The sequence below is a fragment of the Sciurus carolinensis genome, chromosome 2 (assembly GCF_902686445.1).
Source record: "Sciurus carolinensis chromosome 2, mSciCar1.2, whole genome shotgun sequence".
NCBI lineage: Eukaryota > Metazoa > Chordata > Mammalia > Rodentia > Sciuridae > Sciurus > Sciurus carolinensis.
In genome coordinates, this window is record NC_062214.1 from 21,136,980 (window position 1) to 21,156,576 (window position 19,597).

Consider the following 19,597-nt stretch of genomic DNA (forward strand, 5'->3'; position numbering starts at 1 on the left):
TCATCTTCTCACTCTTCTCCCTTCTCCCCCAAGCTCCTGGCAAACACCAATTTATTTTGTGACTCTTTGAATATGATTACATACCTTATGAGTAAAATTATATAATATTTTGTCCTTTTTGTGACTGGCTTATCTCACTAAGCATAATACCTTCTGGGTTCATCCATGTGGTAACATGTTAAAATTGTTAAAATTGCTTTCCTACTTAAGGATAAATAATACTCCATTGTGTATATATATAACATTTTCCTTTTTTTTTTTTTTTTTTTTTGGCGGTGCTGGGGATTGAACTCAGGGACTTGTGCTTGCAATGCAAGCGCTCAACCGACTGAGCTATCTCCCCAGCCCTAACATTTTCTTTATCTGTTCATCTGTCATTAGACATTTGGGTTGTTTCCACTTTTTGTCTAATTGTGAATAAAATGCTGCTATGAACATTGGTACTGTTTGAATATCTGCTTTCAGTTCTTCTGGCTATACTCCCAGAAGTGAAAAAAGAATTCAGTATTTAATTTTTTTAATAACTTGCATAATGTTTTTTACAGTGGCTGTACCATTTTATATTCCTTCTAGTAGTACACAAGTTCTCCTTGCCAATGCTTGTTATTTTCTGGATTTCTAGTTTTTTTTTTTAAAATAATCATCTAATGGGTATTAAATAGTATCTCATTGTAGTTTGGATTCTCATTTTCCTTATTGATGTTAAGCCTCTTTTCATGGGCTTAGTAGCCTTCTATGTATCTTCTTTGGAGAAATGTCTTTTCGAGTACTCTGCCCAATTTTTTTTTTATAAGTTTGTCCTTTTTTGGTTTGTTTGTTTGTTTGTTTGTTTGTTTGTTTGTTTTGGTTATAGATAAGACACTATTTACTTATTTTTATGTGGTGCTGAAGATCTAACCCAGTGTCTCACATGTGTTAGGCAAGCTCTCCACCACTGAGCTACAACTGCAGCCCCTCTGACCAATTTTTTTTTTTTTTTTTTTTTTTTTGCGGTACTGGGGATCGAACTCAGGGCCTTGTGCTTGCAAGGCAAGCACTCTACCAGCTGAGCTATCTCCCCAGCCCCTCTGACCAATTTTTAATTGGATTTTTCAGGTTTTGAGTTATAGGAGCTCTTTAAATATATTCTGGATATTAAGCCCTATCAGATACATAATTTATGATATTTTCTTCCATTCTGTGAGTTGTTTTTTCATTTTACTGATAATATCCTTTGATGCACTAAAAAATAAAAAGGACAAGTGATGTAACTCAGAAATAGAGTACTGCTGTGTTCAGTCCCCAGGACCAAAATAAATAAATAAGTAAATAAGAACCCAGTTTCCTTCTGGGGTTTTTTGACTCTTCTCAACACAAGGTTTCTGACTCAACCCAAAATAACTGCTTCTACTCTAGTGTATCAAATCAGCATTCCAGGGGTTGGGGATATAATCAGTTGGTGGAGTCCTTGCCTAGCATGCCCTAGGCCCTGGGTTCAATCCCCAGCACTACCAAGAAAAAAAAAAAAAAAAAAAAAAAAAAACATTCTGGCCAGCAGGAAGTAGAGCCTGCCCTTTTACCTTTAGAACCCTTCCTAGAAGTTAAATACACCAGTGCTGCTTAGAATTTTCAAGAGGGCAATTGGCAAGAGTTTTGTTACTATAGGAAAAAGAAGAGACCAGACACTAGAAAACAACTCTGGTTGTAGGAACAACAAATATTTGTTTTCTTTTGTTGCTTTCAACTGTAATTTACTTATTTTCATTTTATTTGTGAATTTTGGGGCAGTTGATTCTCCAGATAATTTTATTTTGCACAGAAACCCTTTCTTTGAAGCATTCCACAAAAGTCTAAATAAAACTCATGAAAACAGGGCTGCTTCAGTTGGTAGGTGGGGTGATTTAGGGAGACTTACCTCTTTCTCCACCTCCTATTGCCTTTTCTCCTGTACACTTCACGCCCACCTGCCACCTGTGGCTATCTAACTTATTTGCAAAACTGAGTTTTGGGCTAGGAGTGTGGCCAGCAATAGAGGCCCTTGCCTGACATGTATGAGGCCCTGGATTTGATCCCCAGTACCACAAAAACAAAATAAATGAGTGAGTTTCCAAATGCAGCATTTTTCCTATCTGTTTCACATTTTAAATTTTAGAAACACTAAATCAGGGCTGGGGTTGTGGCTCAGTGGCAGAGTGCTTGCCTAGCATGTGTAAGGCACTGGGTTTGATTCTCAGCACCACATAGAAACAAAATAAAGGTCCATTGACAACTAAAATGTTAAAAAAAAAAAAATCACTGCCTCTAATAATGAATCTAAGACTGACAAAAAAAATAAGACTTGCATTTGTGAATTATTGTTGGTGGGGGGATAGTACTAGATATTGAACCCAGAGGCATTCTACCCCTGAGCTGCATCCACAACTCTTTTTAAATTTTTTTATTTTGAGACAGGGTTTTGCTAACTTCCCCAAGGGTGACCTTTGAATTTGTAATCTTCCTGTCTCAGCGTCCTAAATCACTGGAATTATAGGTGTATACCCCCTTTCCTCACTATTTGTGAATTCTTAATTCTAAAATTTGTTTGAGAATCTAGCTTTTGTTTTTATTCTTATCTATTAGATATGGATTAGTAACTAAGACAATATTTTCTACTAAAAGGGAATTGAGGAGCTACAGGTATAAATCAGTGGTAGAGTACAAGCTTATTTAGCATGTTTGAGGCCCCAAGTTCAATTCCTAGCAACAAAAACAAGAAGAAAAAGAGAAAGAATGGGGGTGTGTGTGAAATGACTGAATCTATAATAAATTCATAATAACCTTTACTTGAGTAAATTGTAGCTATTATCCATGCCAGACTCAGTGATGCCGGTACTTTATGCCTGAATAGAATTTATTATGAATTTTTTGTTAGAATGAAAAGTCTTCCGTTTGTGTGTGTGTGTGTGTGTGTGTATCTCTACAACATTAGATAAGCACTGAAAAGATAATCACATGTTTCTTAATTAGGTATTTTTAATTTTTCTAGCTAGGACTAGAAAACATTCTCTCATGAATATAAAGTTCTGGCATCTTTCCTTTCGCTCTAACCCACTGGCTCCTGTTTGTCTCATGGCCAACTGGACACGAAACAAAGGGATAGAATGCAGAAAATTATTTTGCTATAAAATGAATCATTGTTTCCTTTGGAATCAAGTACTTGTTTCTCTTTGTATCAAATTAGCCTATGGAAGCCAGGCTCAGTGGCACACCTGTAATCCCAGCTGCTCTGGAGGCTGAGGCAGGAGGATTGCAAGTTCAAAGTCAGTCTCAACAATTTAGGCCTTAACAACTCAGTGATACCCTGTCTCTAAATAAAATATAAAAAAGGGGTGGAGACTTGCCTCAGTAGTTAAGTACCCCTGAGTTCAATCCTCCATACCAAAAAGAAAAAGAACAAATTAGTCTATTGAGTAGCTTTAATTAATTTTCAATTTGTAGATTTTTTTCCTGCCAAAGATAATTTTCTTACCTCCTTTACAGGGATGCCTTACTCTCTTTCTCCCCCCGCCCCAAACATTACAATTTAAAGATTTAGTTTGAACAGAGTAGTCCAGCTTAGTAATATTACATCAGGGTTATCAGTTTTTAAAATAGTAAAACAACGAATCTTGCATGATCTTAGGGTCATTTGCATTAACATTAGTTCATATAAAGACTGTATATATAAAAATCTCAGGGCATTGAATTGAATTGAATGTACTTAAAAAACAAAAACCACCACCAAAAAAATAAGCCCTTACCTCATTTACTTTAAATTTTCCTCTTGTATTTATGAAAACAGTGGAGTATCTAGGAGAAATTTTTCTAATTGTTTTGCTTTCTGAGTCATTTTTGGAGCCAAAAGTCTTATCTTGCTGGGAGTAGTGGCACACTCCGGTAATCCCAGCAACTTGGGAGACTGAGGCAGGGGAATCGAAATTTTGAGGCCAGCCTCAGCAACTTAGGCAAGACCCTGTTTCAAAATAAAAAATAAAAAGGGCTGGGGTAAAGTGATAAAGTGCCTCTGGGTTCAAACCCTGATACCCAAAAAAACCTTTTTTTTTAAATATTTTCAGTTGTAGATGGACACAATACTTTATTTTGTGTGGGGCTGAGGATTGAACCTACTGTCTCAGTTAGGCAAGTGCTCTACCACTGAACTGCAAACCCAACCCCAAGTTCTAGTTCTTTACTGTCTGGTGTATTAAGTTTCCTAGCAGTTTTACCTAAACACAAAGAAAACAGACGTAGATTCCTGAACACTTGAAAAATTATGCATTCATAATGGTCATGATGCAGGTAAACCCTACATTTTTAGCATTTCTTACTTTCTGTAGTTGGTGACCTAGAGTAACAAGTAACATCTTTAAAAAATGTTTTTAGGGGCTGGGGATGTAGCTCACTTATAGAACACCTGCCTAGCATGTAAGAGACCCTGGGTTTGATCTCCAGCACTGCAAAAGAGGGAAAAAAAGTACTTTAGAATACTTTTTTTAAAAAAAAAGTACTAAAGATCTGCTTCCCTGTAATACTAGAGACTTGGGAGGCTAAGGGAGGAGGATTGCAAGTTTAAGACCAGCCTCTGCAACTTAGTGAGACCCTGTCTCAAAGTACAAAAGCACTGGAGTTGTAGCTTAGTGGTAGAGCATCCTGGGTTCAATCCCCAGTACCAAGCTGGTGAGGGGGAGTATTCCAAAGAGAATTTGCTTTAATCAATATACTCTTGCTATAGCAGTTAACTAGTATTATTGAACAGAAATTTTAAGTAATGTATCAACAACCTAGGGTTTTTTGAGTTTTTTTGTTGTTATTGTTTTTTATCTTGGTTTATAAGCACATGTTCAATGGTAAAACATAAAAATTTGAGAAATGACTCACTTAATTTTTTAGTATCAATGTGTTATCTTTTATCTTAGGTTTATCATTTGGCAAGTGTACGTTTACGTGATTTATGTTTAAAACTGGATGTTTCAAATGAATTACGAAGAAAGATATGGACATGTTTTGAGTTCACTTTAGTTCACTGTTCTGATTTAATGAAAGACAGGCATTTGGATCAGCTCCTTCTTTGTGCCTTTTATATCATGGCAAAGGTAAGTATAGATTGGGGAAGGTCTTTGCTCTAGTTACTTTACTTGAAGTGTAAGGCAAAAATTTGTTGAACTTGATCCCTAGTTGACTTTTATGCTGCAAGGCAACAGTACTCACTGTTATTAACTAGTAATTTTAAACTGCTCTATTCTCTGGTCTCTTAAGTTAGTTTCATCAGAATCAGCTTTTCATTTCATAAGAATACATAGGTCAGGGCTGGGGTTATGGCTCAGTAGTAGAGCACTTGCCTACTGCATGTGAGCCCCTGGGTTCAGCCCTCAGCACCACATAAAAATAAATAAATAAAATAAAGAGGTTGTGTCCATCTACGACTAAAACCAAATATTTTTTAAAGAAAGAATACATTGGTCATGAAAGGGTTAGAATATGTGAATAATGCCATTTCCATCCCTACTCCTTGATATTTCTGATGTGATACTTTTAAATGAAATAATCATTACATTTTAGGTGAGTAATGAGGCCCAAAACTCAAGATAATTTGACACAAGTTACATAATAAGTAGCAACCTATCTCCTCGTTCATAATCTGGTGTAAAATACCTTCTATACTAGCAGGGTGTGGTGGTACATGCCTGTAATTCCAGGAACTCAGGAGATGGAGGTAGGAGGATCACAAGTTTGAAGCCAACCTCAGCAATTTAGCAAGACTGTGTCTCAAAATAAAAAGGGCTAGGGATGTCACTCAGTGGCAGAGTGCCCCTGGGTTCAGTCCTCAGTACTGTTAGAAAAAAGCTTCTGTATTACCTCTGGTGATTTATTTGTACTGCCTCAGAAATGCATTTTACTTTCAGTTGCTATACTATGTCTTAAGTCATAAAATAGCACATCTTACTTGTTTTAAAAAATTTTCTATCTGAAATTTTTTTTTCTAACTTTGTATTAGCCAAACTGTCAGGTCTAGCTGATGCATAGCCCCCCACACACACATTTTTTATTGGTGCGTTATAGTTGTATGTAATGGTGGGATTTATTGTTACCTGTTTGTACATACACACAATATAACAATATAATTTGGTAATACCACTCCCTAGCACTTCCTCCCTCCCCTTAAATATAGTTTTAAGGTTTGGGAAATAAAGGACATATTTTCAAACTCCTTTGTGTGCACCCCCTCCCATAATGCTTCTTTAAAATCTCTGTACAAAATGTGTCTTTAATAAATGTTAAAAACTAATCATTTATGTTTTCCAGAAAACAGTCAGAGTTCAGGTTTTTGTCATTTCTAGCTCATTATACCAGTTTAGTGCTAACAGACTGTGTAACAGGGAAAGGAGTACTTTTAGGGAATGTTGTGTTAACAGATAGAACCAAAGGGGTTCCCTTTTAGATCACTAAGCCATTTCCTTTCTGTGGGCCACCTCTTGACTTCTAAGTATTAAAAACCCTAGTCGGTCCTGAAATGTTAAAAACCTACTCCTATAATAACTTTTCAGTTTTATTGTGAATCACTGTAGGACATTTTGTGTTCTTTAATATGTGGCTAAATCACTTTTAAATAAGTACATAAAACTAATAAAACTGGAGACTGCATATGGGGTTCAGCAGATCTGAGTTTTCTTATCTCATTCTTTTTATAAAGAAATGCATTTTCAGTAGATTTATACCATAACAATTTCAGTGCTTTTTGATTAATGAAACTATTAACTGAGTCCCCATTGGCCACAAAACCTGAACTTTAAAGGTAGTAAAAATCATGAATGTTAGTGGTTTTTAGTCATGGATTGCCCTTAGGTTAATGGCTTTCTGCAAGGCTACTCTTAGTGCCAACCTGTAATTGAAGTTTTTGTTCAAACCATTTTTCTTTCAAAAGCCAGTTGATAAATGTAGTTTTTAAAATTTCCCTTAGGTAACAAAAGAAGAAAGAACTTTTCAAGAAATAATGAAAAGTTATAGGAATCAGCCTCAAGCTAATAGTCACGTGAGTTCCATTTTTCCTACTACCCAAAAATAGATTTGAACTGTTATTCTGCTAACAAGTTATATTAAAGATAAACATCCTTTATAGTTTTACTGTTCTTTAGGTTCTCTGGTTTAGTGAATACCATTAAACTCAAGAGCTAGTTTCATTAAAGGACAGTTTTAACAGAAGCTGAGAAGTCTGGCTGTTTCTGACTCATCCATATGCTTTTATGCCCTTCTTGCAAGAACTGCCATTCTGTTTGTTCATTTCTTGTGGGAAGATATTTTGCATAAGGAAGTCTGATGAAAGATATGTATTATAATAATATTCCTTCTTTGTATAGAACTTGATTCTCAGACTGGGGTTGTGGCTCAGAGTGCTTGCCTAGCATGTGCTGGGTTCGATCCTCAGCACCATATAAAAATAAGTAAAATAAAGGTATTGTGTCTGTCTACAGTTAAAAAAAATTTTTTTTTAAAAAAACTGATTCTCTGATGATGTTTAAATCTGGAGAAATTTGAGGATTGATTTATTTAACTATTAACTTCTTCTGCCATTTGTGGAAAATCTTAATGTTTGCATCTTTGATTAGATGATAAGCATCTCTGATTTCTTACAATAGCTGTGGTGAGAATCCAGTAAAACCTTTCTAGCATGGAAACGTAAAATGTTAGCAGAGTGCTCTGGTACACAGAAAGCATTTAATGAACTTTCAATTCATATTATTACTCTTGCAGCAGAACACAACTTAAGGCTTTGGCCATTCAAGAATCTATTTGCTTTGCTCTTAAGTAGTATAATAGCCTCCTCTTTGGCCCTAGAGGTCACAGACAAAAAGAGAAAGTTAGGGCAGGTAGTCATATCTCCTTCTAAGACAGCCTAAAAATAGTTTTACTTCTTTCCTTATGTACCAAAATAGACCAGTGGTAGGTAATATAGAGACATTAGAAAGGCCAAGTACAGGAATTTAAGTCTTTTGACAAACTAAAAGTTTCTTGGTCTCTTCATCAGGAAAAATTCCTGAGGAACAGAGCCTAGAGAGGTTCAGAGTGTCCATAAAGGTGTTTAGGATGAGGTTAATGTAGGTTTCAAATGGGTCTAGCCACTACTTTTTGAATATTGTCTCAAGACCTATAGGATAAGGGGAAATGGAGCTTGTTCTTCTAGCTATCTTGGAGATAGAAAAGTCAGGGAGGGGAAAAAATTTTCATGTCTCTATCAGAAAGGAGATGGAAATGTGCTAGGGCCAGCCCAGTGAGATCAAACTATCCTTGTGTAACAATTAAAAAGAAGAATGAGTTCTTATCTTTGAGGTTGTTTTTATTTCATAAGAACCTGCTCATCAGGGCTGTGGTTGTAACTCAGTGGTAAAGCACTTGGCTAGCACATGTGAGGCACTGGGTTCAATCCTCAGCACCACATAAAAATAGATAAATTAGCCAGGCATGGTGGGGCACACCTGTAATCCCAGCAGCTCGGGAGGCTGAAGCAGGAGGATAGCCATTTCAAAGCCAGCCTCATCATCAGCGAGGCGCTAAGCAACTCATTGAGACCCTGTTTCTAAATAAATACAAAAACTAGGGCTGGGGATATGGCTCAGTGGTCTAATGCCCCTGAGTACAATCCCTGGTACCCCAACCAACCAACCAACAAACAAATAAACAAGTAAATAAAGGTATGTTGTCCATCTTCAACTAAAAAAACAGAACCTGCTCATCAGACTTTAGTTACTTCTTGATTTTTCTATTTTATAAACTAAGATGATACATTTTAGGTAATAGGCTCTGCCTCAGTATTCCTTCTTCCATGATGTTTGCCATAGTCTACACTTAGAAGAGTTAATAACATTTAACCTTGATTATCACCCATGTGACACTTCTTTTTAATTGGCTTGACATTTTGCTCTTGCTATTTTGATTTTGCTGAACATGTGCCTCTTTATGACTCAGCAGTCCTTTTTTCCCCCCCTTTGGCCTATAGGTATATAGAAGTGTTCTTTTGAAAAGTGTTCCAAAAGAAGTTGTGGCATACAATAATGACATAAATGGTGATTTTGAAATGACAGATGGTGGTAAGCTATCCAATTTGACGTGCTATATGTAATATACCTTTGATTACCTTGTACATAATGTAGTGGATTCCAGGTAACATGGAGTCATGATGTAGATATGATGGGAAATACACATATTTTTTAAAAAGAAATAAACAAACTAGGTGTGGTGGCACTGGCCTGTAGTCCCAGCTACGTGGTAGGCTGCGATGAGACAATCACCTGAGCTCATGAGTTCAAGATCAGCCTGGGCAACATAGTAAGACCCTGTCTCAAAAAAATAAATAAATAAATAAAAAGAAATAAGTTTGAGCTAAGAATGTGTCAGGTGCTTTCTTCCACAAAGACAGTATTGAAACATTAAGTTGCCCTCTGTAAATTGTGTTTTAGATGGAGTTTTCTAGTCTGACCATTGATAAAACACATCAAAAACTCTGAATAAAATTTAAAAATCTGAATGACAGGTAAAACAAGGTAGTTGTGTGTGATCTTCTTGAGGTAATTAAGGAAATGCCCTGTTTATAAGTCCCTAGGTGTTTCTGCCACCACAAGCAAGATTGCACCCTATTGCCACCATCATGCTAAGATTTATATCCTTAAAAGAGCTATTATTCCAGTGTCCAGGTCCACAGTATCTTTATTTTTGTGGACAGTGAGCAGAAATCCAGATAACTCATCTTAGGGCAGGAATATCTTCCTTCTCCCATGGTTGGGAAGGGGAAGAGGGAGAAGAGGAAGGATGAATAAATACGTCAGTTTTAAAATAAGCTGCCTGTGGTCTAGCAGCAAGGTTTATATTCAAAGCATGAAGTGAAAGGGACCCCCTCATGTTGTGAAAGGGACCCCTGTTACAGTCACACTTAATAAATGGTCACTGTTTTCATCACCAAAAACCCATTTCTGATGTTGATTATATTAATTAGCAAAGCATTGTTCATTGTTTGAGATATGCCCAAGAGCAGCCCTTATGGTAGCCACCTGTGGAGAAGAGTGTCCTGATTCAAATATTAACCCCCACTCATGGACCATGAATTCTTCACTGCCATGTTAGTAGACCTCCCCAGGCTGCACTCTTGATTTGAATACCTATGAGGCCTAGATCATGACTTAAATAACACAAACGATATTCAAGTATATATAGTAAATTGAAAATTTTACAGTACTTGCTTAGGGACTTGTTAAAAATAATTATACACAGAGTATTTAACATAAGGCTTGCCTATAGTAATATCTCAGTAAATAGCAGCTGTTGTTTACTGTTTTGCTTTTAAACAGTGTCAAATTTATTGTATTTTATTAATGAAGATGGTTTGTTGTCCTCTGTCCCCCAACCCTTTATACAGCTAGGTAAGTGCTTTATCACTGAGCTACATCTCTAGCCCTTTCTATTATTTTAAAGGGTAATTTAAGTGTGGTCATTATCAAGGCTTTTAGAATGCAGTTTCTCTTTTGCTATGGACATGACTATCTATAAAAAAGAATTCCCTCTCGGTTTTCTATCTTCTCCCTTGTTAGCAATCAACCTATTAGGAACATTTTTATTAAAGTGTATTGGTTTTATTTCATTGCCTAGATAGACACATTGCTAATCACATGGGATTATCTAATAGGTCACAAAACTTTCAGATTCTCACCATGCTTGATACTTAGCTTTCCGGAGCCGTGCAAATGTGCTTTCCCCTAGTTAATTCATACAACAACCCCCCCACACCTTTTTTTTGGTTGCTAATAAACAGTGTGTAGGGGAATTAAATCTGAGATGGCTGGCTGCAGAACTCATTCTGGATCGCTCTATGATTCTCTCTGGTACGTTCTTATTATATAGGGCATATGAGACAACTAGATTAGGCTTCAGTTCTTTTTAAAAGGGCATCCTTGGGATGGACAGCAAGGAAATTACAATGGGAAATTTCTTAAATAAAAATTTATTGACTTTAAAAAAAATCCTTTAAGTGCTGATAAAGTAGACCAACAAATACAGAAATTGTTTTCTTTTTTCTTTTTTTTTTTTTTTTTTTCCCTTTTCTTTTCTTTTTTGTCTCCTCAGAGAATTAGGATCAAACCCAATGGCTGAGCTGCATCCCATCCCTTTTTATTTTTTTATTTCGAGACAAGGTCTCACTAAGTTGCCAAGGCAGGCCTTGAATTTGCAGTCCTCTTGCTTTAGCCTCCTAAGTAACTGAGATTACAGGCAAAGTACCATTGTGCCTGGCTAAAAATTGCTTTCATGAAATGTGTGCGTTGGGTATTTGCAAGTTTATAATTAGGTGACTATTGAATTATACCCGTTATAGTCATCTGATAGATAACCATAATATCACTAGAGCACATTTTTAATTGGTTTTAGATTATATTGATGTTTTTAGAGCTCACAAGAACCACCAAAATACCACTGAAATGGTCTAAAACCCTGAAGTTTTTCATTGGTATGTGATCAGTGGCTTTTGTACAATTGACACTGAATGCCACTGGCCTCTCAGTCAGAAAGCCAAGCTGCAGTGTGTCTTGCGTGCCATTATGGTGCAGAGCAAGGACAGGGAAGTGGTGTGAAACAAACCCTGAATGCCTGCTCCAGGGAAGCACTACTGTGCTGGTGACACCCATCGTATCTCAGTCTGACTCTTCATTTATGAAACAGTTCTGATCGTGCGTCTTAAAATAAGACGAAAGTTTACCATCTCTCTTTCTCAGTGGTAAGGATCACAGTATCTGACGTTTCGCAGTCTGAACACTAATGACAGTCTGAGCAAAGAAACTAGCTGCACTCAGCTGAGCCATTCCTCGAGGAGTGATGGGTGAGGCTTTCACCATTCACAGTTTGGAGGTGCCTATCCTGGGAAATGAGTTCTCCTAAGAAACAGATATCCTCTGTTCTCCTCAGTGTCTTTCTTTTGGATGTACATGTATTGTTCTGAAATATGAAACTGACCACCTACAACCCTGGGATAATTTTACTTCTTTCCCACTTGCACTTTAAATCCTGGAACATGCTCAAGTCAGAGAGCCAAGGTAGGGCAGGGGTTGTAACTCCGTGGTGGAGCGCTTGCCTAGCATGTGTGAGGCACTGGGTTCATTCCTCAGCACTACATATAAATAAATGAATAAAATAAAGGTCCATCAAGAACTAAAAATATATATAAAAAAATTTTTTTAAAAAAAGAACCAAGCTAAGAAATATAGCATGTCTTTCTGAAACTCTGCAGGTAATACCCCATTCTCCTAAGAGCTTGTCTCATTCACCAAGGGTTTATATAAAAATACAGTTTAATTGCTTGAAAATAATATATAGTAATCAATAAAAGATGTTCCTGAGTTGGGGATGTGGCTCAGTGATGGAATACTTGCCTAGCATGCGTGAAGCCCTGGGTTCAATCCCTAGCATCTAAAAAAAAAAGTTTATTTTATTTGTGGCAGCAGTAGGGAGAATTATAAAGCCATAATACTTCACCAGTTCATTTCACAAATGTGTTTATCAAACATATATCATGCATCTCAAATTATATCAGATAGAGGTCCCTACCTTCTGAGGGGAAAAATATTTGTAACACATGTATTTTAACACTTAAAGCACCGTGCAGGCAAACCTTGGATCACATTTTCCCAGTCTTTCTAAGTTGATAATCACTAGGCCTGTGGAGGCTTTCCTTTCAGAGTACAGTGGTCCTTAAGGAGGTGGGAAGTAGAGATCATTCTCCTGCATAAAGAATAACTGATATCTTGCTGTTTTGAAATGAAAATATAGCTAAACAAAATTAGGTTTTTTTAGAATCCACGGTCCCAGAGAATTTTTATGTTTGGTTTGCTCAAACAAAGTGTAGTTCCTTACCTTATGTAAACATTAACAACTGGAACTGTTGAAATTAGAAACTTCTGGATTAGAAACCTCTGTTGGATTAGAAACTTATAATCCAAGAGGACATTAAATGATTCATATAATGAGATTAACCTACAATAGCTGTCACTGAGTGTCTTAGTCCTTATTCTGTTGCTGTGACAGAATAGCTGAGACTGGTTAATAAAGAGAAGAAATTTATTTCTTAGACTTCTGGAGACTGGGAAGTCCAAGGTTGAAGAGCCACCTCTGTGAAGTCCTTCTTATTGGTGGGGAGGATTCTGCAGTCCTTTGGTGGTACAGGACAATCTCATGGCAAAGGAAGCAAGAGTCAAACTGGATATATATATTTTTTCTAACCCAGAGGAGCTTAACACTGAGTTACATCCCCAGCCCTTTTTGTTTTTTATTTTGAGACGGGATCTTGCTAAATTGCTTAGGGCCTTACTAAGTTGCTGAGGATGGCCTCGGACTTGCAATCCTTCTGCCTCAGCCTCCTGAGCCACTGGAATTACAGATATGCACCATGGCACCCAGCTGAAACTGGCTTTTATAACAAACAAACCTACTCTTTTTTAAAAATTACATATACATTTTTTAGTTCTAGGTGGACACAATATCTTTATTTTTTAATGTGGTGCTAAGGATCAAACCCAGTGCCCCACCCATGCTAGGCAAGTGCTTTACCACTGAGCCACAAGCCTACTCTAGAGATAACCCATTAATCCATGAAAGGATTAGTCTTTTTTGTATGTAGGGAAAAAACAGAGCTCTATCTACCACTGGGCTCCTCAACCCCAACTACGTCCTAAATGTCCTTCCTGTTCCCATCTCTTAAAACTTTATAATGGGCATAATGTTTCAATATGAGTTTTGGTGGGGATATTCAAATCATTGCCCCAAGCTAGTACGCTTTCAGTGTTCCCAGGATAGTAGTATAAATGTTATGGAGGAGAAGACTACTGGGGAGGGGGTTGGGGAATGAGAGAAGAATGGGGGAACTTTAGAATATGTAGAAGGAAATGAGAGGGAGCGGGGTATGGTGGAATGAGACACATCATTACCCTATGTACATGTATGATTACACAAATGGTATGAAACTACATTGTGCACAACCATAGAAACGAAACGATGTACCCCATTTGTGTACAGTGAATCAAAATGCAGTCTGTAAAAAATTAAAAGCTACATTAAAAAAAAAAAAAAGACTACTGGGGAAGTATGGAGTTAAGTGAGCATTATTTTTCTAACTTCACTATTTCCCAGGGCCCGTAATATACCAACATGCATTTTAAATTTCCAACATATCATTTGCCTTTTTTTTTTTTTTTTTTTTTTTTTTGGCGGTGCTGGGGATCGAACCCAGGGCTTTGTGCTTGCAAGGCAAGCCCTCTACCGACTGAGCTATCTTCCCAGCCCTCATTTGCATTTTCTTAACCTACTTAACCACATAGGTTCTCCACCCTCTATCATATCAAAGGCAAGATTGCCAGGCACAGGTGGCCTGCACCTGTAAGCTGAACACCTCAGGAGGCTCACAAGTTTGAGGCCAGCCTCGGCAACTTAGAAAGACCCTGACTCAAATAATAAAAAGGACTGGGGATATGTCCTAGTAGTAAAGTGCCTCTGGGTTCAATCCCTAGTACCTGCCCCCCACCAACAAAAAAGAAAAAGAAAAAAGAAAAACACCAAAATTGAAGTAGACATCCAGGGCTGGGGATATAGGTCAGTGTTAGAGGACTTACCTAGAACTGACAGGGCTTGAGTTGGATCCCTGGCACCATGATGGGTGGGTGAGGGGGTATCCAAATTAGATCTGAGACCCTGTTGGAGATTCCAAAGGTTGCTTGACCCTGGACTGTTTGAGTTTTCTGGTTTTCCTTGGTGAAGGCATGTTTCTACCCAAGTTCTCAAGTTTGCAGGCCAGTGTCTTGAAAATGAGAACTTTTGTTTCATATGCTGAATTCTTTTTAATTGGTAGTGGTTTTCTTAGCTCCTACAAACAGATCATTCTTATATGTTCAAGTAGACTATAGTTCCCTAAAAAAGGGTAGGATAAAGCTCTGCCTGGAGTCAAGCTATCCCAGAGTGACTCCAATAAAGAGAAAAGCTCCTTGAGGTAAACGGTCATTTTACACCTGAGGGTACTAACCAAAAACTGAGCACAGGGCTCCTGTTGTGCAAGGGAAAGTAAAGCTTTTAGACCACCTACCACTTACCATGTATTTGCAGAAAATAATTCATTTTGCTTCTTCCTTAACCTGTGAGGATGTACTTTACCTTTTAGAATCTTTCTGCCTTTTTCAGAGAGTCAGTCAGAATATCTGCAGGCTTTTTGTTATCTTGCCATTGCCACCCATACTGTGAAGCTTAACCCCAGACAAGGCTGGTACCCCTCTCAGGGCACCCTCGATGGTGACTTCAAGGCTATGACTGTGACAAATGCTTGCTGAAGTGGCTTCTAGAGAAAGGACACTGCCTTCAGTTGACACACTTACGTTTCTCTAGATTCCAGTTTGGTCTATAAGTAGATGGATTTATGTACCTTCTCTGCAACTATTAATTGCTTTTCATAAGGATTTGTGGGTTTTTTTCATATCATAGATGACTATAACTCAAATCACCAGCTTGTATATTAAAGTAAACCTATCACAACACTGGATTCTTTTTAATAGACTTGGAAAATGCCACAAAAACACCTAACTGTCCCAATGGACCAGTGAAAGAGGAGAGAGGCGATCTTATCAAATTTTACAATACAATATATGTAGGAAGAGTGAAGTCATTTGCATTGAAATATGACTTGTCGAATCAGGACCATGTGGTACGTTTTACATTTTATTACTATATTAATAACTGTAGTTATAGTTAGTATACTTTGCTAGATAAGTATTTCAAAGTTTAAAGCCTCACTGATGTTTTATGTAGTAGCACATTTGCTAGCAATTAATTAGAGAGTAACTAGGAAATCAGTGATTAAGGCAGTTAATCCTGTGGTTTGTTGCTAAAAATTAGGTATACATATTGGCAAGGGCTAAATGGGAACATGAAAATATTAAAACAATTAATTTGGGTATTTTTTTTTCTGTTGTTTTGGTTTATCTTGTTATATTGTGACTTGAGTGTTTTTCTCAAAGGCAATGAGTAGGCCTGGATCTTTAATAGAGATAATACAGAGAAATTTTTATGTAGACCCCAGTTTGGGCAGTAACAGTAAGTCTGAGAAAGTGTTACCAGTGTTCAAGCTGAGGTAAGTTCCCAGAAGACCAGGCATTGACTATAAAAAAGAACCATAACTGGGCATATGGTGGCACACACCTGTAATCCCAGCGGCTCCAGAGGCTGAGGCAGGAGGATCACAAGTTCAAAGCCAGCCTCAGCAACTTAGCAAGACCTTGTCTCAAAATAAAAATTAAAATGTCTGGTGATGTGGCTCAGTGGTAAAGTGTCCCTGGGTTAAATCCCCAGTACAAAAAAAAAAAAAAAAAGATGGGTTCAAAGAATGAAAAAATTTTTTCTTAAAAATTTAATTTTTGGGTTACTTTAGATGGATGCTCCACCACTCTCTCCTTTTCCACATATTAAACAACAGCCTGGCTCACCACGCCGAATTTCTCAGCAGCATTCCATTTATGTTTCCCCACACAAGAATGGGTCAGGCCTTACCCCAAGGAGTGCTTTGCTGTACAAGTTCAACGGCAGTCCTTCTAAGGTAAGGTGCATATATACACTTGACTCCAAAACAACTTAGATACATGTACTTGTTAAAATTGGATTTCAAGCTAAGATCATCATATAACTTTACCAGAAAAGTTGATTTTCTAGTAACTTTACAAAAAAAAAAAAAATTCAAAGTATCAGTCAGTAATCATTGATACTGTTTTTGTTTTTTTTGTAAAGTTACTACTGATAAAATATGAACTGTCAACTGCGGCATGTTTACTGTGATCAAGAACAGTGTACTCAGGGCAAAGATGTAGCACAGTGGCGTAGTGCTTCCTAGAGTACATGAGACCCTGGGTTCAGTCCCTAGCACTGAAAGAAAAAGTGGAAAATAAAAAGGAGCAGTAAATTTTGTTGAGATAGTTTGATCTATTGCTATTCATGTGTTATTTGAAGAGTTCAACTCAAAAGTCCCAGTTCAGAAGGGACCAGTAAGGCAGCATCTAAAAGTGATCACACATGGGGGATTTTTTTTTTTTTTTTGGAGTGTTTTTTTGAGACAGAACCTCACTATACCCAGGCTGGCCTTGAACTCTGGAACGTAAGTGGTTCTCCTTCCTCAGTCTCCTGAGTAACTAGAAATATAGGCACATATCTAGTTGGTGAATCTTAAGTTTAAAGAAGGACTTGTAAGTGAAAGTGCGTTTGATGGATGACAACACATGGCAGGCAAGCGCTCCACCACTGAGCACAACCCCAGCCCGTATGTTATGAAGATATTATCTCCATCTCCAGCCCCATACAGTGATGAAGATACAGGGATATGATTGGTGTTTTCAGATACTTATTTGGCTCTCAAGCAGATATATTCAGTGTGTTTCCAGAAAACAGAATACGTATTTTTTTTAATACTTTTAGTTTGTTTATTTGTTTATGTGTAGGGCCAAGGATCAAACCCAGTGCCTCACACATACTAGGAAAGTGCTCTACCACTACTGAGTCATAACCCCAGTCCCCAGAATCAGTACTGACTGGAATAAATTCTTGGTCCAAATGCAATGGCAAGCTACTAACCTCATTAATTTCCTATTCATTTCCACAGACACTGAGTTATTACTTTACTTGGCAAAAGTAAACTAAGTTGACTAAGAAAGTATAAAAAAGGGCTGGGGATGTGACTCAGTGGTTAAGTGTCCCCAAGTGCAATCCCCAGAACCCCCCACCCTGCCAAATAAAAAGAAGGTTGACTAAGATATGAACTTGTACCTCTTCCTCATAGAAATTGATTTCTGTGTTTAGAAGAGATCCTTGCAAGGATTAGACCAGTTGATTTCTGAGAGAGTGATTCTAAAATCATAAGTCAGAATCACCTGGGAAACTTGTTGAACACAGATACCTGTCCCACAGACCTTCTGAAAAACAAAACACTAGCAGGCAGTTCTGGGACTGTACCACACTCCCAAGATGACTGCAGTGCACTTCCCTCTAGCAGTCACTCCTCCGAGTCCTTGCTACTCAGGGTGGTTCATGAACCAGCAATATCAGCATCACCTGGGAACTTGTTAGAAACAAAGAATCAGAGGTCCCACACCAGCCCTGCTAAATCTGAATCTGCATTCCAACAAGATTCCCAGGTGATTGGTAAAGACCTTAACCTTTGAAAAGCATTACTCTAAGGAAGAGAATCTCAAACTTTAGACAGCATCAGAATTACTGGGAAGCCCTATTAAAACATGGATTTCTAGAGCCCACCCCCAATATATCTGACTCAATTTGTGTTTCTAATAAGTTCATATGTGCTTCTGCTTCTTTGGTCAGGGGACTGCACTTGGAGAACTTCTGTTATGAGGTGCATCTACTTTTAAAACCACCCAAAAAATTAGTTCTAGCTATCTCTATTAGGTTGGTCTAGATTCAAAAAATAATCTCTACCCCAGTGTTTAGATTTGAGTAAAAGAGCGTAGGAAAAAACAGTTTTTCTTACTATTTCCCTTCCCCACCCCTTTCACTCACATATGTTCTCTACTTTTTTATAGAGTTTGAAAGACATCAACAACATGATAAGGCAAGGTGAGCAGAGAACCAAGAAGCGAGCAATAGCCATCAGTGGAGATGCAGAGTCACCTGCCAAACGCCTCTGCCAGGAAAATGATGATGTTTTACTTAAACGACTGCAGGATGTTGTCAGTGAAAGAGCAAATCACTAACAGCGTTCCAGTTTCTGATGAAAGCACTTTTCAGGTTATTTTGCAGAAAGTTGGGACTCTATCCTTCAAGCCTTTCTGCCTTATAAATGGTAAATATCACTGGGTTATATGAAAAATTGCACCAAAATTTAATGTGTTTTTAACATTTATCAAGAATGTTGACAGATGTATTTTGAGTTAGATTGAAAAGGAATGTTTTAAGTGCCTTTATACATGTTAATAGTCATAGGATTTTTTTAATGTTTATTCTTCAAGTTAGTTTTTTTTTAACGGACACAATACCTTTATTTTATTCTTTTTTATGTGGTACTGAGGATCTGAACCCAGTGCCCCACACGCACTCGGCAAGCACTCTACCACTGAGCCACAACCCCAGCCCTCAAGTTAGTTTTTAAGATGAACTAAAGAGATGGGACTGGGGTTGTGGCTCAGTGGTAGAATGCTCACCTAGCACGTGTGAGGCACTGGGTTCAATTCTCAGCACCCCATACAAAGAAGTTAATTAATTAAAGGGTTTTTTTTTTAATGTTGCCAGGCGTGGTGGCCCACACCTGTAATCCCAGTGGCTTGGGAGGCTGAGGCAGGAGGATCATGAGTTCAAAGCCAATCTCAGCAAATCAGCGAGACCCTATCTCTAAATAAAATATTTTGAAAAGGACTGGGGATATGACTCAGTGATAAAGCCCCCCTGGTTCAATTCCTGATACTAAATAATAATAATAATAATAATAGTCAAATGCTGCCTGGCATAGTGGTACACACCCATTATCCTGGACTCTAGAGGTTGAGGCAGGAGTTTGAGGCTAGAGGTTGAGGCAGGAGTTTGAGGCTAGCCT

General features: G+C 37.7%; 1 protein-coding gene and 1 non-coding gene across 6 annotated transcripts in view; both read left to right on the forward strand.

Annotated features, from left to right (window-relative positions):
• The window catches only part of Rbl1 (RB transcriptional corepressor like 1), a 61,277-nt gene extending 42,176 nt beyond the window's left edge, over window positions 1-19,101 (forward strand). For 2 of the 5 annotated variants that reach the window (XM_047539748.1, XM_047539749.1), the window contains exons 17-22: window positions 4,914-5,090; window positions 6,956-7,027; window positions 8,990-9,080; window positions 15,567-15,715; window positions 16,439-16,603; window positions 18,591-19,101. In XM_047539748.1, coding sequence (XP_047395704.1) covers window positions 4,914-5,090; window positions 6,956-7,027; window positions 8,990-9,080; window positions 15,567-15,715; window positions 16,439-16,603; window positions 18,591-18,761 — 825 coding nt within the window. In that variant the 3' untranslated portion in view covers window positions 18,762-19,101. Of the gene's footprint in view, window positions 1-4,913; window positions 5,091-6,955; window positions 7,028-8,989; window positions 9,081-15,566; window positions 15,716-16,438; window positions 16,604-18,590 lie in introns of those variants that run through there. The other 3 variants (XM_047539750.1, XM_047539751.1, XR_007107063.1) reach the window with 3 other exon arrangements.
• On the forward strand, window positions 10,472-10,597 carry LOC124978517 (small nucleolar RNA SNORA32). Its single transcript, XR_007107497.1, has one exon. It is a non-coding gene; the product is annotated as a small nucleolar RNA SNORA32 (small nucleolar RNA).
• Window positions 19,102-19,597: the final 496 nt, after the last annotated feature.